The sequence below is a fragment of the Phyllobates terribilis genome, unplaced genomic scaffold, assembly GCF_046119375.1.
Source record: "Phyllobates terribilis strain yellow unplaced genomic scaffold, ASM4611937v1 Scaffold_2__4_contigs__length_985480577, whole genome shotgun sequence".
NCBI classification, from domain to species: Eukaryota; Metazoa; Chordata; class Amphibia; order Anura; family Dendrobatidae; genus Phyllobates; species Phyllobates terribilis.
In genome coordinates this window covers 714,144,432-714,167,098 of record NW_027362762.1, presented here as the reverse complement: position 1 = coordinate 714,167,098, position 22,667 = coordinate 714,144,432, and the positions used below count along the sequence as shown (strand labels likewise).

The window sequence follows — 22,667 nt, the reverse complement described above, 5'->3', positions numbered from 1 at the left end:
TTCCTAAAAGCCTTGCTATTACATGTCTCAGGTGACTTCCAGATCAAGTAGCGGGGTGCAAGAAATGATCTGATTTTCCACTAGGCAGTTGTGGAATGAGAAGATGGAAACGAATTTGTTCTATGAAGGAAATGTATATATTCGTACAGTTTGGCTTATTATTTATTCATATTTTTAAAGGTGCTATGATCTTGTCGATATTAGGGTGACCGTTTTGAGTCCAGTTATAGAATGAAAGATCTCCTGATTCTAGGTATATTTAGTCTCCCATGTACTGAGCAGGAAGGAAGGACACCAAGGAGCTGTCAATCAGGCTAAGGCTATGTTCACACATCATGGTTTTTCCAGCGTTCATTTTCTGCAGCAGAACCTAATCTATTGCCTGGAGGTTGTTCAGGATTTTTGTTGCTGTTTTCTTGCAGTTTTTTTTTATTTTGGTGCTTTTTTTTCACTGTTCTTTTGCAGGGCTGTGGAGTCGGTAAGCCAAACCTCCGACTCCAACTCCGACTCCTCAATTTCCACGACTCCGACTCCCTCATACATGGCTCATGTTTAAGTGATAAATTTACTGTAGCACAGAATAATCTCAGCTAAACGTCTAAACCCTTAGATCAGGAATAGGACAGACATTTATAGGACATTTCATAACTTTCCCAAATTCTTTTCAAAAAATATTCCCCACAAACTGCATTGAACTACTGTACCCAATTTATTACATATTTAAGGAGTCGGGAGTTGGTCCATTTTATACTGACTCAGACTCTACCACAATGGACACCGACTCCACAGCCCTGTTCTTTTGTACATAAAGTTAAGTGAAAAAAAATCTCATTCTGGTTTAGGCACAAAAAAACACTGAGAAAACGCTGAAAACTTGACACCTGCGTTTTTGGTGCGTTTTTTTTCAGCACCCATTACTTCCAGTGGGTGAAAAAACACTGAATGAGTGCTTGTTTTTTTTGCAAAAAATAAAAAAAAAAGCACAAAATTATGAACAAAAAAACCAAGCTGTGTGCATGAGATTTCTGAAATATTATAGACTTTGCTGCTACTGCAAAAATTTGCATTAAAAAAACGCATCAAACGCTGAAAAAAAACTTAATGAGTGAACATAGCCTAAGTGGGCAGAGATTATATTAAAGCTTTCAAAAATGATTACATGGCGATTCTGATATGGTTTTTCAAAAAAAGTACACCATCAAATCTAAGTGATCTATGTAATAATGTATGGTGGTTGTATTGTGGGCCACAAATGTGCATGGTTAAATTGATCTTTACATGATACTGGTAACATGGAGTTAAAGGCACTCTGTCAGCAGACTTGAGGAGTTGGACACAAAGTGATAACAATGATATGACATGTTGTCTAGGGTAAAGAATACATTTATGTGTGGTCCTTGCTGGCACTGTGCACTCGTCCGTTCAGTAGAATTGTGTTCTACTTGAAACTGCAGTGTTTAGAGGAAACCCAGATATAAAAAGAGCCAGAGAGATGTATCCACATGGCGGCGCTCTCCAGCTCCTGCCCACCAGACTTGACTTGATTGATATCAATCAGATTTGATATATACGGTACAGACCAAAAGTTTGGACACACCTTCTCATTTAAAGATTGTTCTGTATTTTCATGACTATGAAAATTGTACATTCACACTGAAGGCATCAAAACTATGAATTAACACATGTGGAATTATATACTTAACAAAAAAGTGTGAAACAACTGAAAATATGTCTTATATTCTAGGTTCTTCAAAGTAGCCACCCTTTGCTTTGACTGCTTTGCACACTCTTGTCATTCTCTTGATGAGCTTCAAGAGGTAGTCGGAGAAATTTTACTTTAAAAAGATGTCTGAGAACTATGCGTTTCCGATAATTAGCTCAGAGGCAACTCTGCACTTCCTGTTGGCTTCTCCACATCAGACACCTGTCAGTCTAGGGAAGCGAGATGGGAGAAGCTTATATAGGCCCGCCTCAGACTAATTATCCAAGACACACACCTACACATTTCAGGTTCCTTCCCTTTCTCTGAGAGAAGTCGGCGCTATTCATGATGTTATTTCACTTTTGCTTTATAACTGTTGGCATCTCAGTCTTCAGTTCTTTGAATATAACACAAAGAAAATATAGGACACTAGAGCTTATCCGGTAAAAAGGTAACAATCTTTACTAAGCAATTAATAAAAACATCAAACAATGAGGTGCAGGAGGTATACAGCAATTGGAGAACAAATGAATGAAGCAAAGGTTTAGCGAAAAATAGGCTGCCAGTCTGAACAGGAAGGTTCTCTAATAGGTCAGTATTAATAAAGGGTGGCATGGGCAGCACGGTGGCGCAGTGGTTAGCACTGCAGCCTTGCAGCGCTCGGGTCCTGGGCTCAAATCCCACCAAGGACAACATCTGTAAGGAGTTTGTATGTTCTTCCCGTGTTTGCGTGGGTTTCCTCCCACACTCCAAAGACATACAGATAGGGAATGTAGATTGTGAGCCCCAATGGGAACAGTGCCCATAATGTCTGTAAAGCGCTGTGGAATTAATGGCACTATATAAGTGAGTACAATAAATAAATATAAACAAATCCAATTCCTGGTGGGCTATATAAAGTGCTTGTGCATAATCAAGGTAATACAGTAAATATAACTGTTTAAACAGTAATAAAGAGGTAAATTAACCTTTAGTCCTCAGAATGGGCTACATTCACACTTATTTATCAATCACTGGTAAATACAGATAATCTGAGCAGCAAAGAGTTATAAAAAAGACTTAACTGTGATATACAGCAGCCACCATGGAGGAGGACACAGTAATAGTTCAATAACATAATAGCAATACATAGTAAGGGGAAAGTCCCTCAACCGTTTCTAACCCCAAGTTAGTAATATAAGAGCCGTCAAAGCTGTAGAAATGGAACAGATAATGCAATCACCAACAGTGTTGCTTGATAATAGTCCTGTTTATTTGGAATTACACATGCAGGTTCTGGGGTGAGAGGACAACTGCCGTTTCGCGCTGGTCCTGCTCTCCAACGGGTCCGCTCCCTAGTAATATAAGACCATGTAGTTCACGGTATACAACATAAGGCGAGGGTGAGTGGTCCCAACGCGCGTTTGGCTTCCTTGGTGGGCATTTGTGTCAGAGGGAACAGCAGACCATGTTTATGTAGAGGACTGAATACATTCTATGAATGCGGCATGAGCAGCTCTTCCGGTAGCAGGAACGAAGACTGGAAGTCATGGAGCCGACGTCCGATGTATCAGGTCCATGCCCATCGCTGACGCGTCAGCAAGGAGGGCCTTGAGTGCAACGTCACGAGTCTTCAGCGCTTTGAAGCAGCATCTTCTCTCAATATGGATCCGCTATGTGTAAATCCCTGTAATTGTTTTTTTGTGCTTGTGAAATTGTTCTTGGCTGTAGATCCCGGTGGTGGAGGTGGTCCAAATTTGCTTGTCACTTTAGTAAAAAGGAAAACAAATGTGTCATTTCCTAATTGTAGTGTGGCATGTCTGAGTGGATTTGTATGCAGAATTGTAGTAAATGGGATTTAAAAAATACCACTGACCAATGTGGCAGAAAACTAGAGGTTTTCAGGGCATGTCTTTCACTTGTGTATTGTGGTCTTGATTTTTAGACTGTTTTGGTGCATTCTCTGTAAGTGTTTCTTTTGAAGTACAGTTATTGATCATGACAATTTGCTGCTTTTATACCACCATACATAGACTATATGGCCAAAGTATTGGGGCACCTAAATATTACCTACAGGAGCTTTGACACCCCATTCTAAATACATAGCCATTAATTGAAACTTGTTCCCCCACTTTGCAGCTAAATAGCTTCTCTGAAGGTTTTCTACAAGATTTTGGAGTGTCTGTGGGGTTGTCTGCCTGCTCATCCCCAGGACCCTGTGTGAGGTCACACTGATGTTGGGCTCCCATTCATTAATCTCCATGAAAGTGGATGAGGCTGGGTGCCCACGTAGCGTTTTTCAAGCATTTATGCTGCGGAATTTCCGCTCCGTAAAAGCTTGTGAAACGCTTGGTAATCCGCACCCCATGGTCCCCAAGGGGATTCCGCATGTTCTATGCACATGCTGCGTACAAAAATCCGCAGCATGTCATTTAATTTTGCGGAAGCGCTGCGTAATGGCCGCCATTGACTTGCATTGAGACGCATAGAAACCGCGACTGTACATTTCTACAAGCGAATTCTATGAGTCTCTATGTGCGGATGGTACCCAGTTCTGGAGGAGAGAAGACTCTCCTCCAGACCTGGGTACCATTGTACCTGTAAAAAAAAGAATAAAATAATAAAGTTTATACTCACCTTTCCGAAGGCTTCTCTGCATGCCGGCAGCAATGAAGGACCTTCGGTGACGTCACAGTCATGTGACCGCAGGCCCTTCACCGCTCTGTCTCGCGATATGCCGGCAGCCGGGAACCAGACAGGAACGAGCGCTGCAGCCACGCCGGGGCATCGGGGGTAAGTATAGCTTTATTTTATGGTTCACACTGTATAAATCCATGCTGTTTGCATGGATTTATACAGTGTGACCTAGTTGTCAAGCACTTTCCAAGTGATGCTATCGCATGTGAATCCGCATGTATTCTGCAGGAAAAACACATGTACAATCTGCATGCTTTTTTTCTGCCAGGGAGATGCAGAAATGCTGCAGAAATTTTCTGCATCGTGTGCACATAGCCTGAGGTCAGGGCTCTGTGCAGCCAGGCAACTTCCACATAACTCTCCTAACCATGCCTTATTTCACAGGACACCGTTATGTTAAAATCGAAAAGGGCCTTCCCAAAATAATTCCCACAAAATTGGAAGCATACAGTTGCTCAAAATGTCTTAGTGTGCTGAAACATTAAAGGGAATCTGTCACCACTTTTGAGCTATGTAACCTATTAATATGGGCATACCGGTTATAGGATGCTGACAAGTCCTCCCTGTATGTCTCCTATCAGCTGTGTTGTAGATAAATCTGCTTTTATCGCTTTATGTAAATTACCTCTTCCAGGCTATGGGGAGGATGCTGGCTGGAAGATAACTCTGCCTCCGCACTCCCATTATCCAATTTATTGCCTCCCACAGCGCTTCTGTGTCCTTGTGACATTGGGCTTTCGTCATGTAGTCTCGCACCTGCGCAGTACCACTGCCATCGTTCCTCTTCAGTGTTCCACCTTTCTCTGGGCATTGGCTTCACGCAGGTGCCCGTGAGTCACTGGAACTTTAAGATTTTCCTTCAATGTAACCAAGGGGCTTATGCCAACCCCTAAAAGCAGCCACAAGGCATTATTCCCCTTCAGCCAAACTCTAGAGATGGCAAAATAGTCAGGCATGTAAAGTTCTCCTGGCATTTTCCAAACCCAGACTATTCTTTCAGATTGCTAGATAAAGAAGTTTAGTCACTCCACAGAATATATTTCCACTGCTCCAGAATCCAGTGGTGGCGTGCTTTACACCACGTCATCTGACGCTTTCCATTGTGCTTGGTGGTGTTAAGGTTGTATGCTGCTGCTTGGCACAGAAAACCATGCTATGAAGTTCCCAGTACACAGAGTTTGAATACTAGAGAAGGGTGTAGAGCTCTGCACTCACGGAGTTAGCAGAGCATTGGAGACTTTCTACACCTCTACCAGAATCGCCTGTCTCTAACAATCGTGGCTGGAGTGAAGCGCATCTTTTCCCGCATATGACGGCTGATTTATGTGCCTCTAACAGCCACGGGTGGAGCAACATTTAACACGTGCCAGCATGGCGGCGTGTAATTCTATGCGCCCACGACGTGATCACGGGCTTCTATGACTACCGGGTGTCTACTGAAGGCCCCCCCACACCCCAAGCTTGTCATTATGGAGCTCCTTATAAACCCTGCCGTTGGCCGGGCTTCAAATGAGACAAGCAATCAGACTGATAAAACCGTGAAAAATGTAAAAATAAAAAAAAGTTCAAATCACCCCTCCCCCCATTTCTCCCATTAAAAATAGATTGTAAAGAAATAAAGAATACATGTGTTATTGCTGCGTTCAGAAAAGTCAGATCTACCTGAATCTAAAAATAACCTGATCGGTCAAAAAAAAAACAAAGAACGTAAAAATGTCTTTTGTTTGGTCTCTTCAATTCCACAAAAAATGCTGTAACAAGCGATCAAAACGTCACATCCACCCCAAGATGGTGTCAATAAAAATGCTATTTCATCCCGCAATAAAATAAGCAGTCACACAGCATAATCAACTGAAAAATAAAAACTGAAATTGGCCCCGTCATTAAGGGTTTAAGAGTAGTGTCCCAATATTTTTGCCCATATGGTGTATGTGTGAATGAACCCGAAGATGACCTTACACTTAATCTTTTAGACAGCGGTAAAGACCCGTTTTGATCATCCCTTTTCATTACCTGGAGGGGTATGACAGATGCTCCCCTAAAGCAGATCTCTGGGAACCTTATTTATCATGTTTATTTCTGGTCAAGTGCAGTCGTTGGGAGGAAAGGCTTTTATGACTAAGCCTGGTTGTATATCGTAGGTGTATAGCTCGGCTCAAGCCATCCATTTTGGCATGTGATTTTTTTTCTTTTGAAGCATGTTAAGAGGGTATTTGTTTTTTTAAATCCCAAACCATTCCATTATTCTAGCATATTATTATGATGGTCATGGTTCCGTATTCACCGACTGGCTTTGCTATGAAGTGTCACCCCTAATGTAGCTATTAAGGCTCTGACATTCTAAATCATTTGACCCCAGCCTGGAATATCGCTCCTAGGAGAGTGGCAATGACTCCGGTGTTGTGATCTGAAGTGACACAAGCTGAGCAGCAGATGTCCTCCTTTCTTCTCGTCAGTAAATGTGTTTCTGTGTCAGTCCGATGCTCAAACAGTAAAAGGTGGCAGATATTAATGTTTGGCGAATCTCTGTATCAGCCGCATCGTCTCATGGATAATGCAGTATGTATGAGGCTGTAAAGTTGACACTGCGTATTATATAGCGGCGAGTTAGGGCGCATGGGTGGGTGAATGGCAATTCATGTTCTAATGGGTTTAATATTTCATTAGCAGAAAATCTCTGCTGGGAATTGGGGGCTATCACATAGAATCAGCACTGATTTCATGACCTCACTCCTGCCGTTCTGCTTGGTGAAATATTAATGAAGTCCCTTCACTTCCAGCATGTCAATAGCCAATGATGCAAACAAGGATCAATTTGCTGCTCTCGCACACACTTAGCAGAGGCATTTAATTCCGCAGCCCTATAAACAAACCACATGTGCATTAGCTATGTGTGAAAGCAGGAAATGGCAGGAGGAGAGGAAGAGTGCAATCCCTGGATGGAGGAGTAACTCACACATTCTCCTTACCGCAGTGCAGAGTAAAGATGGCAGCAGGAGACTCACACCAAGCCTACGGAGGCTAAGGAATACCTGGGATGTCCTCATATGCAGGCTTGGTGTTATAGTTTGATTATTACAGCGTCTGCTGCTATTATTTTAGCATCAGTTTTGAATATATTTTATGTTTTTGATCAAAAGTTTTTTAACCAGTAGCAGAAGAACAAATAATTTTCAAAATCTTTTTAAAATTTTTGAAGCAAAATGAAAAATCTTCTTTTTTTATTTGTAATTAAGAATGTATGTTTGGGCAATTTCATCCTAGGGCTAAAGGGGTTGTCCGACACATACATGTATGTATTCTAATATATTTTATTTGTTTGGGTAAAAGGCATCAATGATTTAAAAAAAAAAATAAAAAAATCTTAGCCAATACTCCTCTACCAGCAGGCTACTCTGGAAGCTGTCACTGGGCTGCTAGCTTGGTCCTGTGATTGGATGCAGTGGTCATGTGCGGGTTCTCAAATGTTTCTCTGACACTCTTCTAGTCACCTGACCGCTGCTGCTAATCACAGACTTCAGGAAGGTTCTGTAACAATTGAGCAGAGCAGACTCCTGCCGTAGCTGACACAGACCTCCTCAGCGGCCTGCTCTGGATCCAGTGGGCTATTGGTAGGTGATTATGCTTCCATTTTTCATTTTAGAAGCATTCATGCCTAAACATTATTTTGGGCAATTTAATAAAGCCCAAATGCTTTTTGGCCCTTGCGATCCATGCCTGGAGATTTATATTTGATCTATTAGTCTGCTCTAGCATCAGGTAAGGCCAATAAACGTGGAGCTGTACAGAGCATGTGGGGCCATGCTGAAACTCTGGAGGTCTCTGATCCCATTACAAAGCTGACAAAAGAATGGCATACTCTAAATGTTTTCTAAAGGAGAATATCTCAAATTTATGGTTCCAATTAACTGTATAGTGGCAAATATTTATAACATTACTAATTATTAATTCGCAGGAAAATATTTGGTCTTGTGTTGGGTGAAGTGTAAACCTAGGTGGTCACTAGTACGGTGTACATTACAAGACAGGAAACATTACCGTTTTTCCAGGAGCTTGTTCTGTAGCACATGACTGATATTCAACTTTTCTTTTTCAGGGAGATCAGCCACAACTGGTTGACTATATCCAACAGCAGCCTGGTGCCTGAACTGTACTCACTGCAGGAGGTGTAAGTGCAATATCCTTTTATTCTTCTGCATACCTGGGCTGGGTGACATCTGTAGATACAGAAGCAGATATATCGGTGCGGTCGCAGGAACGGAGCTTGTACATGCCACTTGTGTGCCTGCAGACAGCGGGATATATTTTTAGAACATTGTGCAAACTGAGGAGTGCTATAATGTCCTCAATCCTAGGCCTCATAGATCTGCGTCAGTGGAGATCTACATCCCATGTGAAAGCCACTGTCAGTCTTTGCCTTTTTATTCATGTCAGATTTATAGGAAAAGTGTGTCTGGTCCTCTCAGATCACTGCCAGTAGGTGTGAACAGCGTCTCACATTACTAAATCGCCCCCCACTGTATGTTTATTTTTATTTTTTTTGCATGTTTTCACTAAGGACTACACTAAAAACAGACAATTTCAGCATTTATAAATGGACTCTCAGGATCTCTTGATATTCTATCCTGCGCTGCTGGTTGTAGAATCAAGAAAATCTATCACACAGCATGTGAAGAATAGTGCGGTTTAATCTACGCATTTTGAAGTCCTCTGACTCTTTATCTTGAGAACTGCAAAGATCTTTGTGGCTCTCCTGATGAAGGCTGAGTACTTTGAAACGCTTAGAGATTAAACCGCACTGTTCCTCACATGCCATGTATTGGATTTTCTTGATTCTAAAATCAGCAGCCCAGGATACCCGGACCTCCTACAAACTTCAGTAAGGCCACATGCACACGTTGAGTTTTTTGCCTCCAGTATTTGTATATAGGAGTGGGTAAAAATTCCAGAAGTGGTGACTTGTTTCTATTATACTTTTCCTCTGATTGTTCCACTTCTGGTTTTGGCTTACATACACTGTGGAAAAAACTCACCAAATACTCAACTTGTGCACCTCACCTTAAACGTATGTTGTCATTTTTACACCCCGTTTCTATTCTGAAGCTTTTCAGCACTTTCGTCTTCACAGTGAAAGTTAACACTTCTATATAATGGTGATGTTACAGCTCACCTCTTCAACCTCACTTCACAATGTTTTTAGCACATTTTAAAACTAGTAACTATGCAAATAAGGTAAAACAGTCTATTATTGCTAATGTTCATGTGGCTACTAAATAGAACAGAGAGTAATCTGATATTAGGCCCAATAGCCAGTGTGAAAATTGCAAGCAACAAAAACTGGATTTAAACAATAGATCCTTTTTTGATGACACCTTCCCTTTAATAGTCACCTCAATAGTATAAAGGTAATTATTGATCTAGCCATTAATTTTAATTGACATCTTTGATTTTGTTTTATATTGTATACACCTCAGGAAAATGAATTACAACGAGTTAACTGCAATTCCTCACCTAGGAGAGCCGACATCTAACATCACACTTCTCTCATTGTAAGTATACCTTTAAAACATGTTTTTAATACGTGGAGTTAAGATATTTAGATTAATTTTGTACACTATGTCCTTAAGTCCGATGAGAATGTCCTGCCAACAGGTGCCTACTAGTGATGAACGAGCATGCTCATTACTCGAGATTTATGAGCATGCTCAGGTGTTTTCCGAATATCTTTGGCGTGCTTGGGTGTTATGTATGAGTCACTCTGTGTACATGATTTACGATTGTTTGACTGCTTTAATACATGTGAGGAATACTTGTTTATTAGGCATTCCTCACATGTATTAAAGCTGTCAAACAGTCGCAAAACATTCACACACAGTGACTTAAACATAACATTCAAGCAAACCGCAAATACTCGGCAAGCACCCGATTATGCTCTCTGAAAGGGTTAACAGAACACGCTCGCTCATCACTATTGCCTACCTATAAAAATTAAGTTGTGATGATGCTGTGGTATAGAGGGATTGATCTATGTTGATGGGATTGCTATATACACACTCACCTTATTGAGCAGGAGGCAGCATCAATTCCTACCCATCCGGTAATGGAAATAGAGGATGTGTGTTGCAGGAATTGATGGTGTACGGTCTGTTGCGGAAAGGAAATCGCATGGCATGTGTTCAGGAAATTTGTCACTATACTCACCTGACGAATGCTCCGGTGCAGAGCCGAAAACTGATTTGTGCTGTAATGACTTTGAATAAAGGTATTTCCTGAATACTTGCTATGTGATTTCCTTTCCGCGACGGACAGCACACCAGCAATTCTCGCGAAACATATCTTCTATGTATAATTGACGTTTTTTTAAAATGTTTTTTTTTTTGCCTCATAATAGGGTACATAATAAAATTTCTGAATTGAATGGAGATTTGCTTCAGCAGTATCTTTCATTGGAAACCTTGGACCTGAGCTCCAATCTTCTTATGGAAATCAAAACCACCTTTTTCCCAAGGATTCCTCTGAAGCATTTGTAAGTGATTTAGTTTATTTTTGTAATATTTGACACAAGTTATTTTTTTGTCGATTGTACGTTTTTTTTTTTTTTATATAGTGTTACCCATTTTTTTTTCCCTAAAGTTTTTCATGAAGGTAATGCACAAAAGCAAAAAAACAACTTAATATTTTTACCGTATTGTATAATTTTTAAGATTTTAATCTTTAAAAAAATAGATTCAATTAAAGAAAACTAACATTTCTTGGTAGATTTATTCACTCATAGGCTAGTCTTTGCAACAAGAGACAGAAACAGAGGAAAGCTGCAGCAGCCCTTTACTCTCTCCCTGCCCATGTCCACTGTGAAAGCGTATAGAAAGAGAGCTTTAAGAACTTGAATATCTTACTTAAAGGATTTACAAGCTATGCTTAGTCAACTGTTTAATGGGAGAAGGGCAGTGACAAGTGTGTATTGAGATATTGTGGTGGTTTTGCTCTTTTTGATTCAGTTTTGCAAGAATCAAAATACTGCCATGTGACTGCAGCATGTGAAAGTAGCCTTGTTTGGACTGCATTTCTGTTGTGTTACTAACATTGGCAGACAATGAAAACATATTGTTGATAAATTAATAAAAAGGGGAGGTCTGCAACACAAAGAGCTGAACTTTAAAGTAGAAGGTTTGTGGAGAACCCCTTTAACCCCTTCCCGACCGCCCACTGCATATAAACGTCGGCGCTGCCTGAGCTCTGTGCAGCGCCGACGTTTATAAATGGTCGGTGGTCCCGCAGCGCTCAAAATCCCCAGGGTACTGCAAGCGTTGCGTTGCAGAGCGACAGCTCTGACAGGGGACATCATCGGGACCTGATTGAATCAGGTCCCAATGGTGTTAACCCTTTGCTAGCTTCTAGATGCCGCAATCTATAGCGATCGCTGTATTTAGAAGATAGTGAGAGGAGAGGGGGTCGTCCACTTACCTCTCCGACTGCCCCCCTGATGTCTGAGAGGACCTGGCGTTGTCATGGCAGCCAGAGGTCACATGACTGCCTCCGGGTCTGCCATGTACGGTGTTCTTCTAGGCTCAGCCTGCAGCTGAGTCTAGCAGGAGATAATGACAGTTTTACGCTTGTCAGCAGAGCGCTCATGCAATGCAATACATGTCTATTGCATTGCATGAGAACAGTGATTAGAAAAATAAAAATTAATGTCCCATACAGGGACTAAGTAAAAATGTAAAAAAAAAAAAAGTCTAAAAAAGGTTTTCAAACTGTTACAAAAAAATCACTAAATAAATGAAATATTAAACCAATAAATCCGTATATTTATGCAAAAACAAAAGTACACGTATTTGGTATCGCCACGACCGAAACAACCCGATCTATAAAACTGTCACACTAACTCCTTCTGTGCACACCGTAAAAAAATAAATAAAAAACGCAGCAAAAAACTATGCTTTTTCATCATATCGCCAAATAAAAAGTGGAATAAAATGCGATCAAAAAGCTAAATGGAAATAAAAATGGTACTGCTGAAAACGTCATCTTGTTCCGCAAATAAAAGCCGCCATACAGCTCCATCAATTGAAAAATAAAAGTTGTAGCTCTCAGAATAAAGCGATTGTAAAAAAAAAATATATATTTTTTAAAATTGGTTTATTGTGTAAAAGCGCCAAAACATAAAAAAAAAAAATGTACGGTAAGTGTAGTATTGCTGTAAACGCGCTGACCAAAAGAATAACTGCGCTGCCTTATCACTTTTACCACACGCAGAATAGCATTAAAAAAAAAACGCAAACAATTCCTGAATTGTTGGTTTTTGTTCATTTTACCTCCCAAAAAACGGAATAGAAAGCGATCAAAAAATGTCACGTACTCAAAAATGGTACCGATAAAAATGTCAACTCGTCCCGCAAAAAACAAGCCGCCACATGACTGTCAGCCGAAATATAGAAAAATTATCTCAAAATATGGTGATGCAAAAACTAGATTTTGCAAAAATAAGCGGTTTTTAGTATGTGACAGCTGTCAGTCATAAAAACCCGATATAAATCTGGTACCGCTGTAATCGCACCGACCCGAAGAATAAAGTAATCTAATCACTTATACAACACGAGGAACGGCGTAAAAAATAAAACTAATTCTTCACCTGCTACTGATTTGTTTATTATGTCTCCCAAAGATTGCAGTAAGGCTCTGCTCACATTTATCCTATGCTCTGCGATGAGCACTTACACCAGAGTTTCCGTGTAAATCTCTGAAATACGTGATTCAGACGGAACCCATGATGGAAGATTCCCTGTAATGAGGCAGATATAGGCCACTGTGGATGCCATCTGGCCTGTGATCCCACGGTGTCAGTTTTTTTTTTAGGCGTGCATAAAAGTGCGGTTGGCCACAATTTTGTGCACTTCTTAAAAAAAAAAAAAAAAAAAAGACACCGCTAAACAGAGGCCAGATGGAGTCCAGAGTAACTCTGCTGCCTCATTACAGTGAATGGATCCCGCAGGGGGGGGGTTTCATCTGAATTACATCACTTGGAAATTTAGATGGAAACCCCGATGTAAGTGCTCAGCCTAGAGCGCCGGATAAATGTTGCGTAAAATGTTCCCAATAAAAGCTTCAACTCAGTCCTCAAAAAAAAGCTAGTCCCCACTCAGGTCCATTGTCTGTTAAAAATATAAGGGACTTCCAAGTTACTGGTAGCAGAAAGGCTCTGGAAAAGCGAAATAGCCCTTGCCCCCCAAAAGAAATTCAGAAAATTTTGTGCTCCCAAATCCAAATGCCTCCCCTCCCTTCTGAGCCCCACAATGTGCCTAAACTACATTTAGGGTCCACATGTTTGGCATTCCTGTAGCGATGAGAGCTTGCCTAATTTACAGGTGCATGTCTCCAGAAGCACGAGCTGGGCACAACGTACAGTCATGGCCAAAAGTATTGAGAATGAGACAAATAGTAATTTTTCCAAAGTTTACTGCTTCATTTTTTGTAATGGCAATTTGCATATACTCCTGAATGTCAAAGAGTGATCAGCTTAACAGCAATTACTGTACTTGCAAAGTCAATATTTGCCCAGAAAATTACCTTTAACCCCCAAAACACATTTCAACATCATTGCAGTCCTGCCTTAAAAGGAGCAGCTAACATCGTTTTAGTGATTGATCCATTAACACAGGTGTGGGTGTTGATGAGGACAGGGCTGGCGATCAATCAGTCATGATTAAGTAAGAATGACATCACTGGACACTTTAAAAGGAGGCTGGTTCTTGGTATCATTGTTTCTCTTCAGTTAACCATGGTTATCTCTAAAGAAACACGTGCAGCCATCATTGCACTGCACAAAAATGGCCTAACAGGGAAGAGTATCGCAGCTACAAAGATTGCACCTCAGTCAACAATCTATCGCAGAGGTCCCCAACCGCCGGTCCGCGGACCAGGACCGGGCCGTTGGGGTTTTTCAGCCGGTCCGCGGGGAGAGGGGGCCCCTCCAGCAGGGCCGCCATCAGGGCATGACTGCCCTGACTCCAGTATGGGGCCCGGCCGGTAGGAGCCCCCTCGGAGCCCCCCTCTTGTGCGTCTCTCTCCTCATGGGGCCCCCGGCCGCATGCTAAGCGCCGGGTCCGGGACATCTTAGCGCTGCGCTGCTGCGGCAGCACCTTCATGATTCCCCTGACTTCCGGTCATGTGACGGCGCCGTCACATGGCCGGAAGTCAGGAGAACCTGGTGTCAGCGATTTGGACGAGCGCCAGGATTCTGCAGGGATCGCATGGGGGTAAGTATAACAAGTTTTATTTTTTTTTAAATACAATTAACTAGGAGTGGGGGGAATGGGAGATGCACATGGGGGGAGGGGAGAGATGAGAGATGCACATGGGGGAGGGGAGAGATGAGAGATCCACATGGGGGGGAGGGGAGAGATGAGAGATGCACATGGGGGAGGGGAGAGATGAGAGATCCACATGGGGGGGAGGGGAGAGATGAGAGATGCACATGGGAGGGAGGGGGTGGATGAGAGATGCACGGGGGGTGGATGAGAGATGCACGGGGGGTGGATGAGAGATGCACGGGGGGTGGATGAGAGATGCACGGGGGTGAGCTGCACATGGGGGGGTTATGTTTACATAACTTTGTTGCCTTATGAAGGGCGGGGGGGGCCCCCAAAAATTTCTTGCACAGGGGCCCACTACAGTCTGTGTCCGCCCCTGGGATGAAGTAAATGCAGCTGAACAGCAGCTGTCAGGACAGCTGCCCTGTCCTGCTGCAGGGCGTGATGGGGCCTCAGTGATGCGGCTCCTGGCACAGCACATTATGTGGGGCTCCTGGCATAGCTCCTGGTGGGGACCTGGTCTACACTATATGATAAGTATGCACTAAACTCCAAATCCCTCCATTACCCCGCCCCCATATGAGCAAAGCCCCGCCCACCCCACCCCCTCCTTGCTGGGCCATGGAAAAATGATCTTGCTTCAAGCCGGTCCCTGGTGCAAAAGAGGTTGGGGACCACTGATCTATCGCATCATCAAGAACTTCAAGGAGAGAGCTTCCATTGTTGTAAAAAAGGCTCCAGGGCGCCCAAGAAATACCAGCAAGCGCCAGGACCGTATCTTAAAGCTGTTTCAGCTGCGGGATGGGACTACCAGCAGTGCCGAGCTTGCTCAGGAATGGCAGCAGGCTGGTGTGAGTGCTTCTGCACGCACTGTGAGGCGGAGACTCTTTGAGCAAGGGCTGGTTTCAAGGAGGGCAGCAAAGAAACCACTTCTCTCCAGAAAAAACATCAGGGACCGACTGATATTCTGCAAAAGGTACAGGGAGTGGACTGCTGAGGACTGGGGCAAAGTCATTTTCTCTGATGAATCCCCTTTTCGATTGTTTGGGACAACTGGAAAACAGCTTATTTGGAGAAGAAGAGGTGAGCGCTACCACCAGTCTTGTCTCATGCCAACTGTAAAGCATCCTGAAACCATTCATGTGTGGGGTTGCTTCTCAGCCAAGGGAATCGGCTCACTCACAGTCTTGCCTAAAAACACAGCCATGAATAAAGAATGGAACCAGAATGTCCTCTAAGAGCAACTGCTCCCAACAATGCCTTTTCCAGCATGATGGAGCACCTTGCCATAAAGCAAAGGTGATAACTAAATGGCTCATGGAACAAAAGAGAGATTTTGGGTCCATGGCCTGGAAACTCCCCAGATCTTAATCCCATTGAGAACTTGTGGTCAATCATCAAGAGACGGGTGGACAAACAAAAACCAACAAAGTCTGGCAAAATGCAAGCATTGATTATGCAAGAATGGACTGCTATCAGTCAGGATTTGGTCCAAAAGTTGATTGAGAGCATGCCAGGGAGAATTACAGAGGTCTTGAAGAAGAAGGGGCAACACTGCAAATATTGACTTGCTGCATTAACTCATTCTAACTGTCAATATAACCTATTGGTACTCATAATATGATTGCAATTATATTTCTGTATGTGATATAAACATCAGACAAACACTAATAAAAACCAGAGGCCAGCAGATCATGTGAAAATATAATTTTGGTGTCATTCTCAAAACTTTTGGCCATGACTGTACTGGTCACTACACCGTACTGGTCACTTCAACGACAGTTTGAAATTTTCACTCAGCAACATCTGACGCGCCCCTGGGCCTGTGTCGCGCTGCGTTGCGCATGCGGGAGCTTACCCGGAGCCAGATCTCTTGAGGGTTGTAGTCTCGTGGCGGTGATCCGGTCCGTGCCCAGGGAGTCAGACTAAGTGGCGCTGTATTAGCGGTAGATGTTGGACGACTACGCCACCCGTTGAGTACAGCTAAGGAGCTGCTGCTGCAGGGCAGACCGCTGAGGCCGGTGGTAGGATTGTGCAGCGTGATAGTATAACCCCCAACGGGAGGGGTATGGCCTCAGGGCAGCCGACGTGGATGATGGGGGTAGCAGGAACCACTCAGAGACGGTACGGTGTAGTTCAGGGTCTTTACTGGTGACAACGATAGACCCTCCCGGAGTACTGGCTAGCGATTGGGGCCTGGTCAGTCCTTGAGCAGATGGGATCTCCCCTGGCCAGGCGGAGTTGTAGGCCTCCCAAACTAACGATACTCTTCTGGCTACCTTGCTAGAAGCGGGTATAAGTAGCCCACGTCCCTGAGTGTACCGTGTGGTGCTCACCCGTATGGCCGGTGACTCGGGGCCTTCTAGTAGCTTCCGCTCCACGACGGCGGTGCTGGTCCCACGCGTGTGACCGTGCCTTCGGGTTTCTGGGCCAGAGGACCTGCAATCCCCTGCCGGGCGGTTTCTGCTGCTGGGTAAAGATTAGTCCCCACAGCCTCGGACTCCGGGTCCGGTGATAACTTCTCAGTCAGGGCGAGCTCTGCAGCTGCCAGCCCCTGACTCCTTGTAGCACTGCTCCCACAGAGCTCCTGATGTTCTTTCCTATATCTGCTTCTCTTCTCTGTCTCTACTTCTTCTCTACTCACCAACCCTGCCTCAGCCCTAGGTTTATATAGGGGAAGTTCTTCCCCTCCCAGGACTGGGCAGGAGGTGTGGCATGCACAGGATCCCTGACCAAGAGACCTCCCACCTGCTCTCAGACATAACATTGCCGTTACTGTGGAAACCAGACCCCTGGGGTGCCACATTCCCCCCTAGTGAAATTTAGTACTCCGGGACTAAACATATTTTTAGAAAAACATAACAAGGTATAAACAATAATAATACAATAAGAAAAACACATAAAGATGGTTACGGCGTGTCCGCAACCGGGTGCAGTCTTTGAAGAAAAGCAAGGTGTCCATTTCACCAAAACAGGGAGACGTAACCAGGTAGGGGTCTGTCCTGCCCCGAGTCCTTAACAGTCTTTAGTCCGTCCTGGGTTACGCTCCAACTATACACAAAGGATTCCCGGTAAATCCACCAAGGACTCCTATAAATAACTAGAAACACCTAATTATACACAAGCAACAAGAAAAACAGGTAACCACAAATAAAACAATTTATACACTTCAAATCCTCCAATGTGCGGGTAACTGGCCTCTAGTGGCCCTAGTGGACCTACGGAGCTGACTGTCTAGCCCTGAACTACAGGGTGTAGGAGCTGTCAAGGGTAAACTGGGCAGCTGTCTACCGGCTCTTTGGCTCACTAGGGGTACGGCAGGCTCACTATAAGCAGAGGGTTGATCCTCCTGTTCTGCTTGTGTGGAGTCTTCTGCCTCCTGGACCGGCTGCTCTTCCAGCTCTACCTGTTGCTCCGTAGGCACTTGGGATGCTGGTTGGAGGAACGTGAGGACGGGTACCACAACTGCACCATTGACTTGAGTCCAGGACCGAGGGAAGTCTCCGAGCACAGTACTAACCATATCTTCCCTTTCCTCTACGGGTCGATGGTCTTCTTGTTCCTCTTCAGGGTTCCGTAGCTGTTCAGGACACTTCTTCAGGTGATCCCGGGATACAATGGCTATGGTCTCCCCTCCGTCTTTACTGATGGTACAGACTTTCGGGTTCTCGTGGCTTGAGGGCAGTACGGTGTACGGGTCCTTCTCCCACTGGTCGTCCAACTTGTGGAGCCGTCTTTTCCTCTTCAAGACCTGCTCTCCGGGTACCAGGGGAACAGCGGGAGCATACTGGTTGTAAGTTTTCTCTTGTCTTTCCCTAGCCTGACAGAGACTTCGCTCCACGCTCTCCTGTACTTTCCGGTACTGCTGCTGCCTCTCTGTGTCCCAGTCTGCTTCTGGTGAAGTGTCCTCGGGTGTCAGGACTCCCATTTCCAGGTCAACAGGTAACTTACCAGGTCTCGCCCTCATTAGGTAAGCCGGGGTACAGTTGGTGGAACCTACCGGGATGTGGTTGTATAGGTCCACTAGATCGGGCAGCTTCTCAGGCCACAGACTGCGTTCTTCCAGGGGCAATGTTTTCAGGAGATCCATTACCACCTGGTTCATTTTCTCACAAAGTCCATTAGTTTGCGGATGATAGGGTGTCGTCCTTATCTTCCGGCAGCCATACAGATTGCAGAATTCCCGGAAGACCTCCGCTTCAAAGGCAGGTCCCTGGTCCGTCAGCACTTGGTCCGGGTACCCGTGTGGACGGCAGAAGTGCTGCTGGAAGGCTCTAGCTTCTGTTTGAGCCGTTAAGTCCTTAACGGGGACGACAACCAAGAACCGGGAGTAATGATCCACAATGGTTAACGCGTAGACGTAGCCACTTCTGCTTGGGGTCAGTTTTACATGATCCAAGGCTACCAGTTCCAACGGCTGCCGGGTGACGATGGACTGCAGGGGAGTCTTCTGGCTGGCACGGTCCTTCCTTCTTAGGTTGCACGGGCCACAGTCTCTGCACCACCTCTCGATGGTTCCCCTCATGCCTACCCAGTGGAACCGCCCACGCAGCAGGAACTCCAGCTTCTTCCATCCGAAGTGTCCAGCCCCGTCGTGGTATGCTTCCATCACCATGGCTGCGTCTCTCCGTGGCACCACTACTTGCCAGATTAGTTCATGCGTCCGGGAGTCAACCATTCTGCGGCACAACTTCCCCTTGTAAAGGAACAGTCGACTCTTCTCAGCCCACAGTTGCTTGGCTTCCTCCGGAGCGTCTGGGTCAAGGCGAGCCTCTGGCCGAGTCAGCATCTCCTTCACCAGCCGGACGGCAGGGTCACTGTCTTGCGTTTCCTCCCAGTTGTAGTGAGGCAAGGGGTTAAACGTAGCAGCTTGCTTACTCCTTACCCGATGGGAATACTGGATAGTCCCATGACGGTGGAACGCGGGGAGTTCGACTTCTTCCAGTCCCTCTGGATCTTCTCCTACGTCCGGTAGGTTTGGCATCCTGGACAGGGCGTCCGCGTTGGTATTGGAGCGTCCTGCCCGGTATTTGATTGTGAACTCGTAGTTGGACAGACGGGCCATCCATCTCTGCTCTAGGGCACCGAGTCTTGCAGTGTCCAGGTGTGTCAACGGGTTGTTATCCGTGTACACGGTGAACCGGGAAGAAGCGAGGTAGTGCTTAAAGCGTTCGGTGACTGCCCACACCACTGCCAGGAACTCTAGCTTAAATGAGCTATAATTCTCAGGGTTTCTTTCGGTGGGTCGCAGTTTTCGGCTGGCGTAAGCGATTACTCGTTCTTTCCCCTGCTGGATCTGGGACAGCACGGCTCCTAGCCCGATGTTACTTGCGTCGGTGTAGAGGATAAAGGGCTGGCTGTAATCAGGGTACGCCAGGATTTCATCCCCCGTGAGGGCCATCTTCAGCTGGCGGAAGGACTCTTCTTCTAACTTCTCCCATTTGAAGGGCGGCTTCTGGTTCTTGGCCTTCCGGGACTGGCCTATCAGGAGGTCCTGCATAGGAGCTGCCTTTTTGGTGGAACCGGGGATGAATCTGCGGTAATAGCCTACCAACCCGAGGAACTGCCGCACTTCCTTTACACTGGAGGGACTTGGCCATTCCTTAATTGCGGTGATCTTATCAGGGTCGGGAGCCACTCCATCAGCGCTCACCACGTGTCCCAGGTACTGCACCTTTGGTTTCAGGAGGTGACACTTGGAGGGTTTCACCTTTAGGCCGTAGCTTGCCAGAGCTTCGAACACTTCCGCCAGGTGTTTCAGGTGGTCCTCATACGTCTTGAAATATACGATGACATCGTCCAGGTTCAACAGGACCGTCTCAAAGTTTCTGTGGCCCAGACAACACTCCATTAATCGTTGGAAGGTTCCTGGTGCATTGCAGAGTCCGAACGGCATGCAGGTAAACTCGCTAAGTCCCATCGGGGTGGTGAATGCGGTCTTCTCCCGGTCCGCCTCTGCTACAGGAACCTGCCAGTACCCGCTAGTGAGATCCAAGGTAGAGAAGAAGTTAGCAGATCTTAAAGCAGCCAAAGACTCCTCTATCCTTGGTAAGGGGTACGCATCCTTGTGTGTGATACGGTTGATTTTCCGGTAATCTACACACATCCTCATGGTGTTGTCTTTCTTTTTGACTAAGACTAGTGGAGCTGCCCAGGGGCTACAGCTATCCCTGATCACCCCAGCCTCCTTCATGTCTCTAAGCATCCCCTTGGCGTGTTGGTAGTGTGCAGGGGGTACGGGTCGATACCTCTCTTTTATGGGAGGATGGTCTCCCGTGGGGATGTGGTGTTCTACCCCCTTGACTCGCCCGAAGTCTAACGGGTGTTTACTAAACACTCTCTCGTACTCTTGCACCACCCGATAGACTCCCTGTTTCTGGTGTGAGGGAGTGGAGTCAGTACCCAAATGTAGTTGCTGACACCAGTCCTCCATTGTTTTCTGAGAGCCGTTACCTTCCTCCGGGGAAGATGGAGGCAAGGGTTCTACGGACTGTATGGAATCTTGATTGATGGTATACAATTTGGCTAGCGTGGCATACCGGGGCAGGTACACTTCCCTCTTCCCGATATTTATTATGCGAACGGGCACCCTCCCATGGCGTACATTGACCACCCCCCGTGCTGTCAAAATGGTGGGCCTACTGTCTGAGTAAACTGGTTCTACCATTGCCTGGTAATCTCTACCTCTCAGACCAATAGCTGCCCGGCACCAAATCATCATTTCACTTTTCGGGGGCATGGCAATAGGGAAAGGGTCACACATTCGCACGCTACCAATCTCACCACCGGAGAGTTCTAGCTGTTGCCGTCGCATCAGTGCCCGGATCTCTTTCTGGAGCACTCGCTGCTGGCCGGAGCTGGCGTTCTTGGCAACCTGCTGTAAAAGGAAAATCACCTCTGCAAGACAATTTTCAATTACATTAGTTCCTAGAGTTATCTTTGGGTGACTCTCGTGTTTGTCAATGTCTACAATGATCAGTCCCTGTGCTGCCAGTTCAACTCTACCGATTTTAATGGTCACCTCTTTAAATCCAATCTGTGGCACGGGCTGACCATTGCTGGCGATGATACTCAAGTCGTCGTCAGGGTAGCGGGTGATATCCGAGTCATTCCAGTACTGCTTGAAGAGCACGTACGGGATGGTGGTGACCTGTGACCCGGTGTCCAGTAGGGCACTCATAGGAATGCCATCCAGTACCACGGGTAAGACTGGACGTCCTCCCACATATTTGTCGCGCCAGTTCGATGGGCCTGGTGATCTTTTTCCTGGGGGTTGGCCCTCTACCCCAGGTTGTGCCAGTTTAAAGGACAGTACCTTGCCATATGTCCGGGTTGATTGCAGCGGCGGCAGATGGGTCGTCCGTCCTCGTTGTATCGGTCGCTGGGTCTTCCTCTGGCCGGTGGGGTCCTCCTTGGTCGACGCCACGGGATGTCCTCCGGTCCGGATGCCAGCTGGATCTTCCCTGGAGTGGAAACCTGTAAAGACTGCACAGTTCGGGTTAGCGCAGCAACGCTTTTAGCTAGCTCTTGGACCTGATGGTGCAGGTCTGGAGCCGGGTCATTGTTCAAAGCCTGCGCATCAGCTCCCACAGGCCCTGCCGACAAGGGCGCCGCCTCCTGGTGGTAAGTGGTAGTGGGGCGTCTGGGGGTCACAACGCCACCTGGTGCCGGTTCTCGAAGCACCCGGATGGCTCTGTCCTTGAACTGTGCAAAGCCCAGATGAGGGTCCTGTAAGGCCATTGCCCGCAACTGGGTTCGGTGGGCATTGCAATATAAACCCTCTATAAATTGTTCAATCAACAGCCTGTCCTCGTCTCCCACGCCGTCAGGGTCGGTCTGCTTAATGGCTCTCAGGGCCTCTTGTAGGTTCAGGGCATAGTCCCTTATACTCTCATGTGCCCGCTGTTTGCACCCGTAGAATCTAAGCTTGATCTCGGCTGAGGTGCAGGTATCAAAGGTGTCCCTCAGCCGGGTTAGTA

At 45.6% G+C, this 22,667-nt stretch overlaps 1 protein-coding gene across 1 annotated transcript in view; it reads left to right on the top strand.

Moving 5' to 3' along the window:
• Nucleotides 1–22,667, top strand: part of LRIG2 (leucine rich repeats and immunoglobulin like domains 2) — a 130,177-nt gene that overhangs the window by 29,812 nt on the left and 77,698 nt on the right. Inside the window, exons 2-4 of the mRNA XM_073667172.1 lie at nucleotides 8,475–8,546; nucleotides 9,853–9,927; nucleotides 10,770–10,904. Of these exons, the coding sequence (XP_073523273.1) occupies nucleotides 8,475–8,546; nucleotides 9,853–9,927; nucleotides 10,770–10,904 (282 nt within the window). The remainder of the gene's footprint in view (nucleotides 1–8,474; nucleotides 8,547–9,852; nucleotides 9,928–10,769; nucleotides 10,905–22,667) is intronic.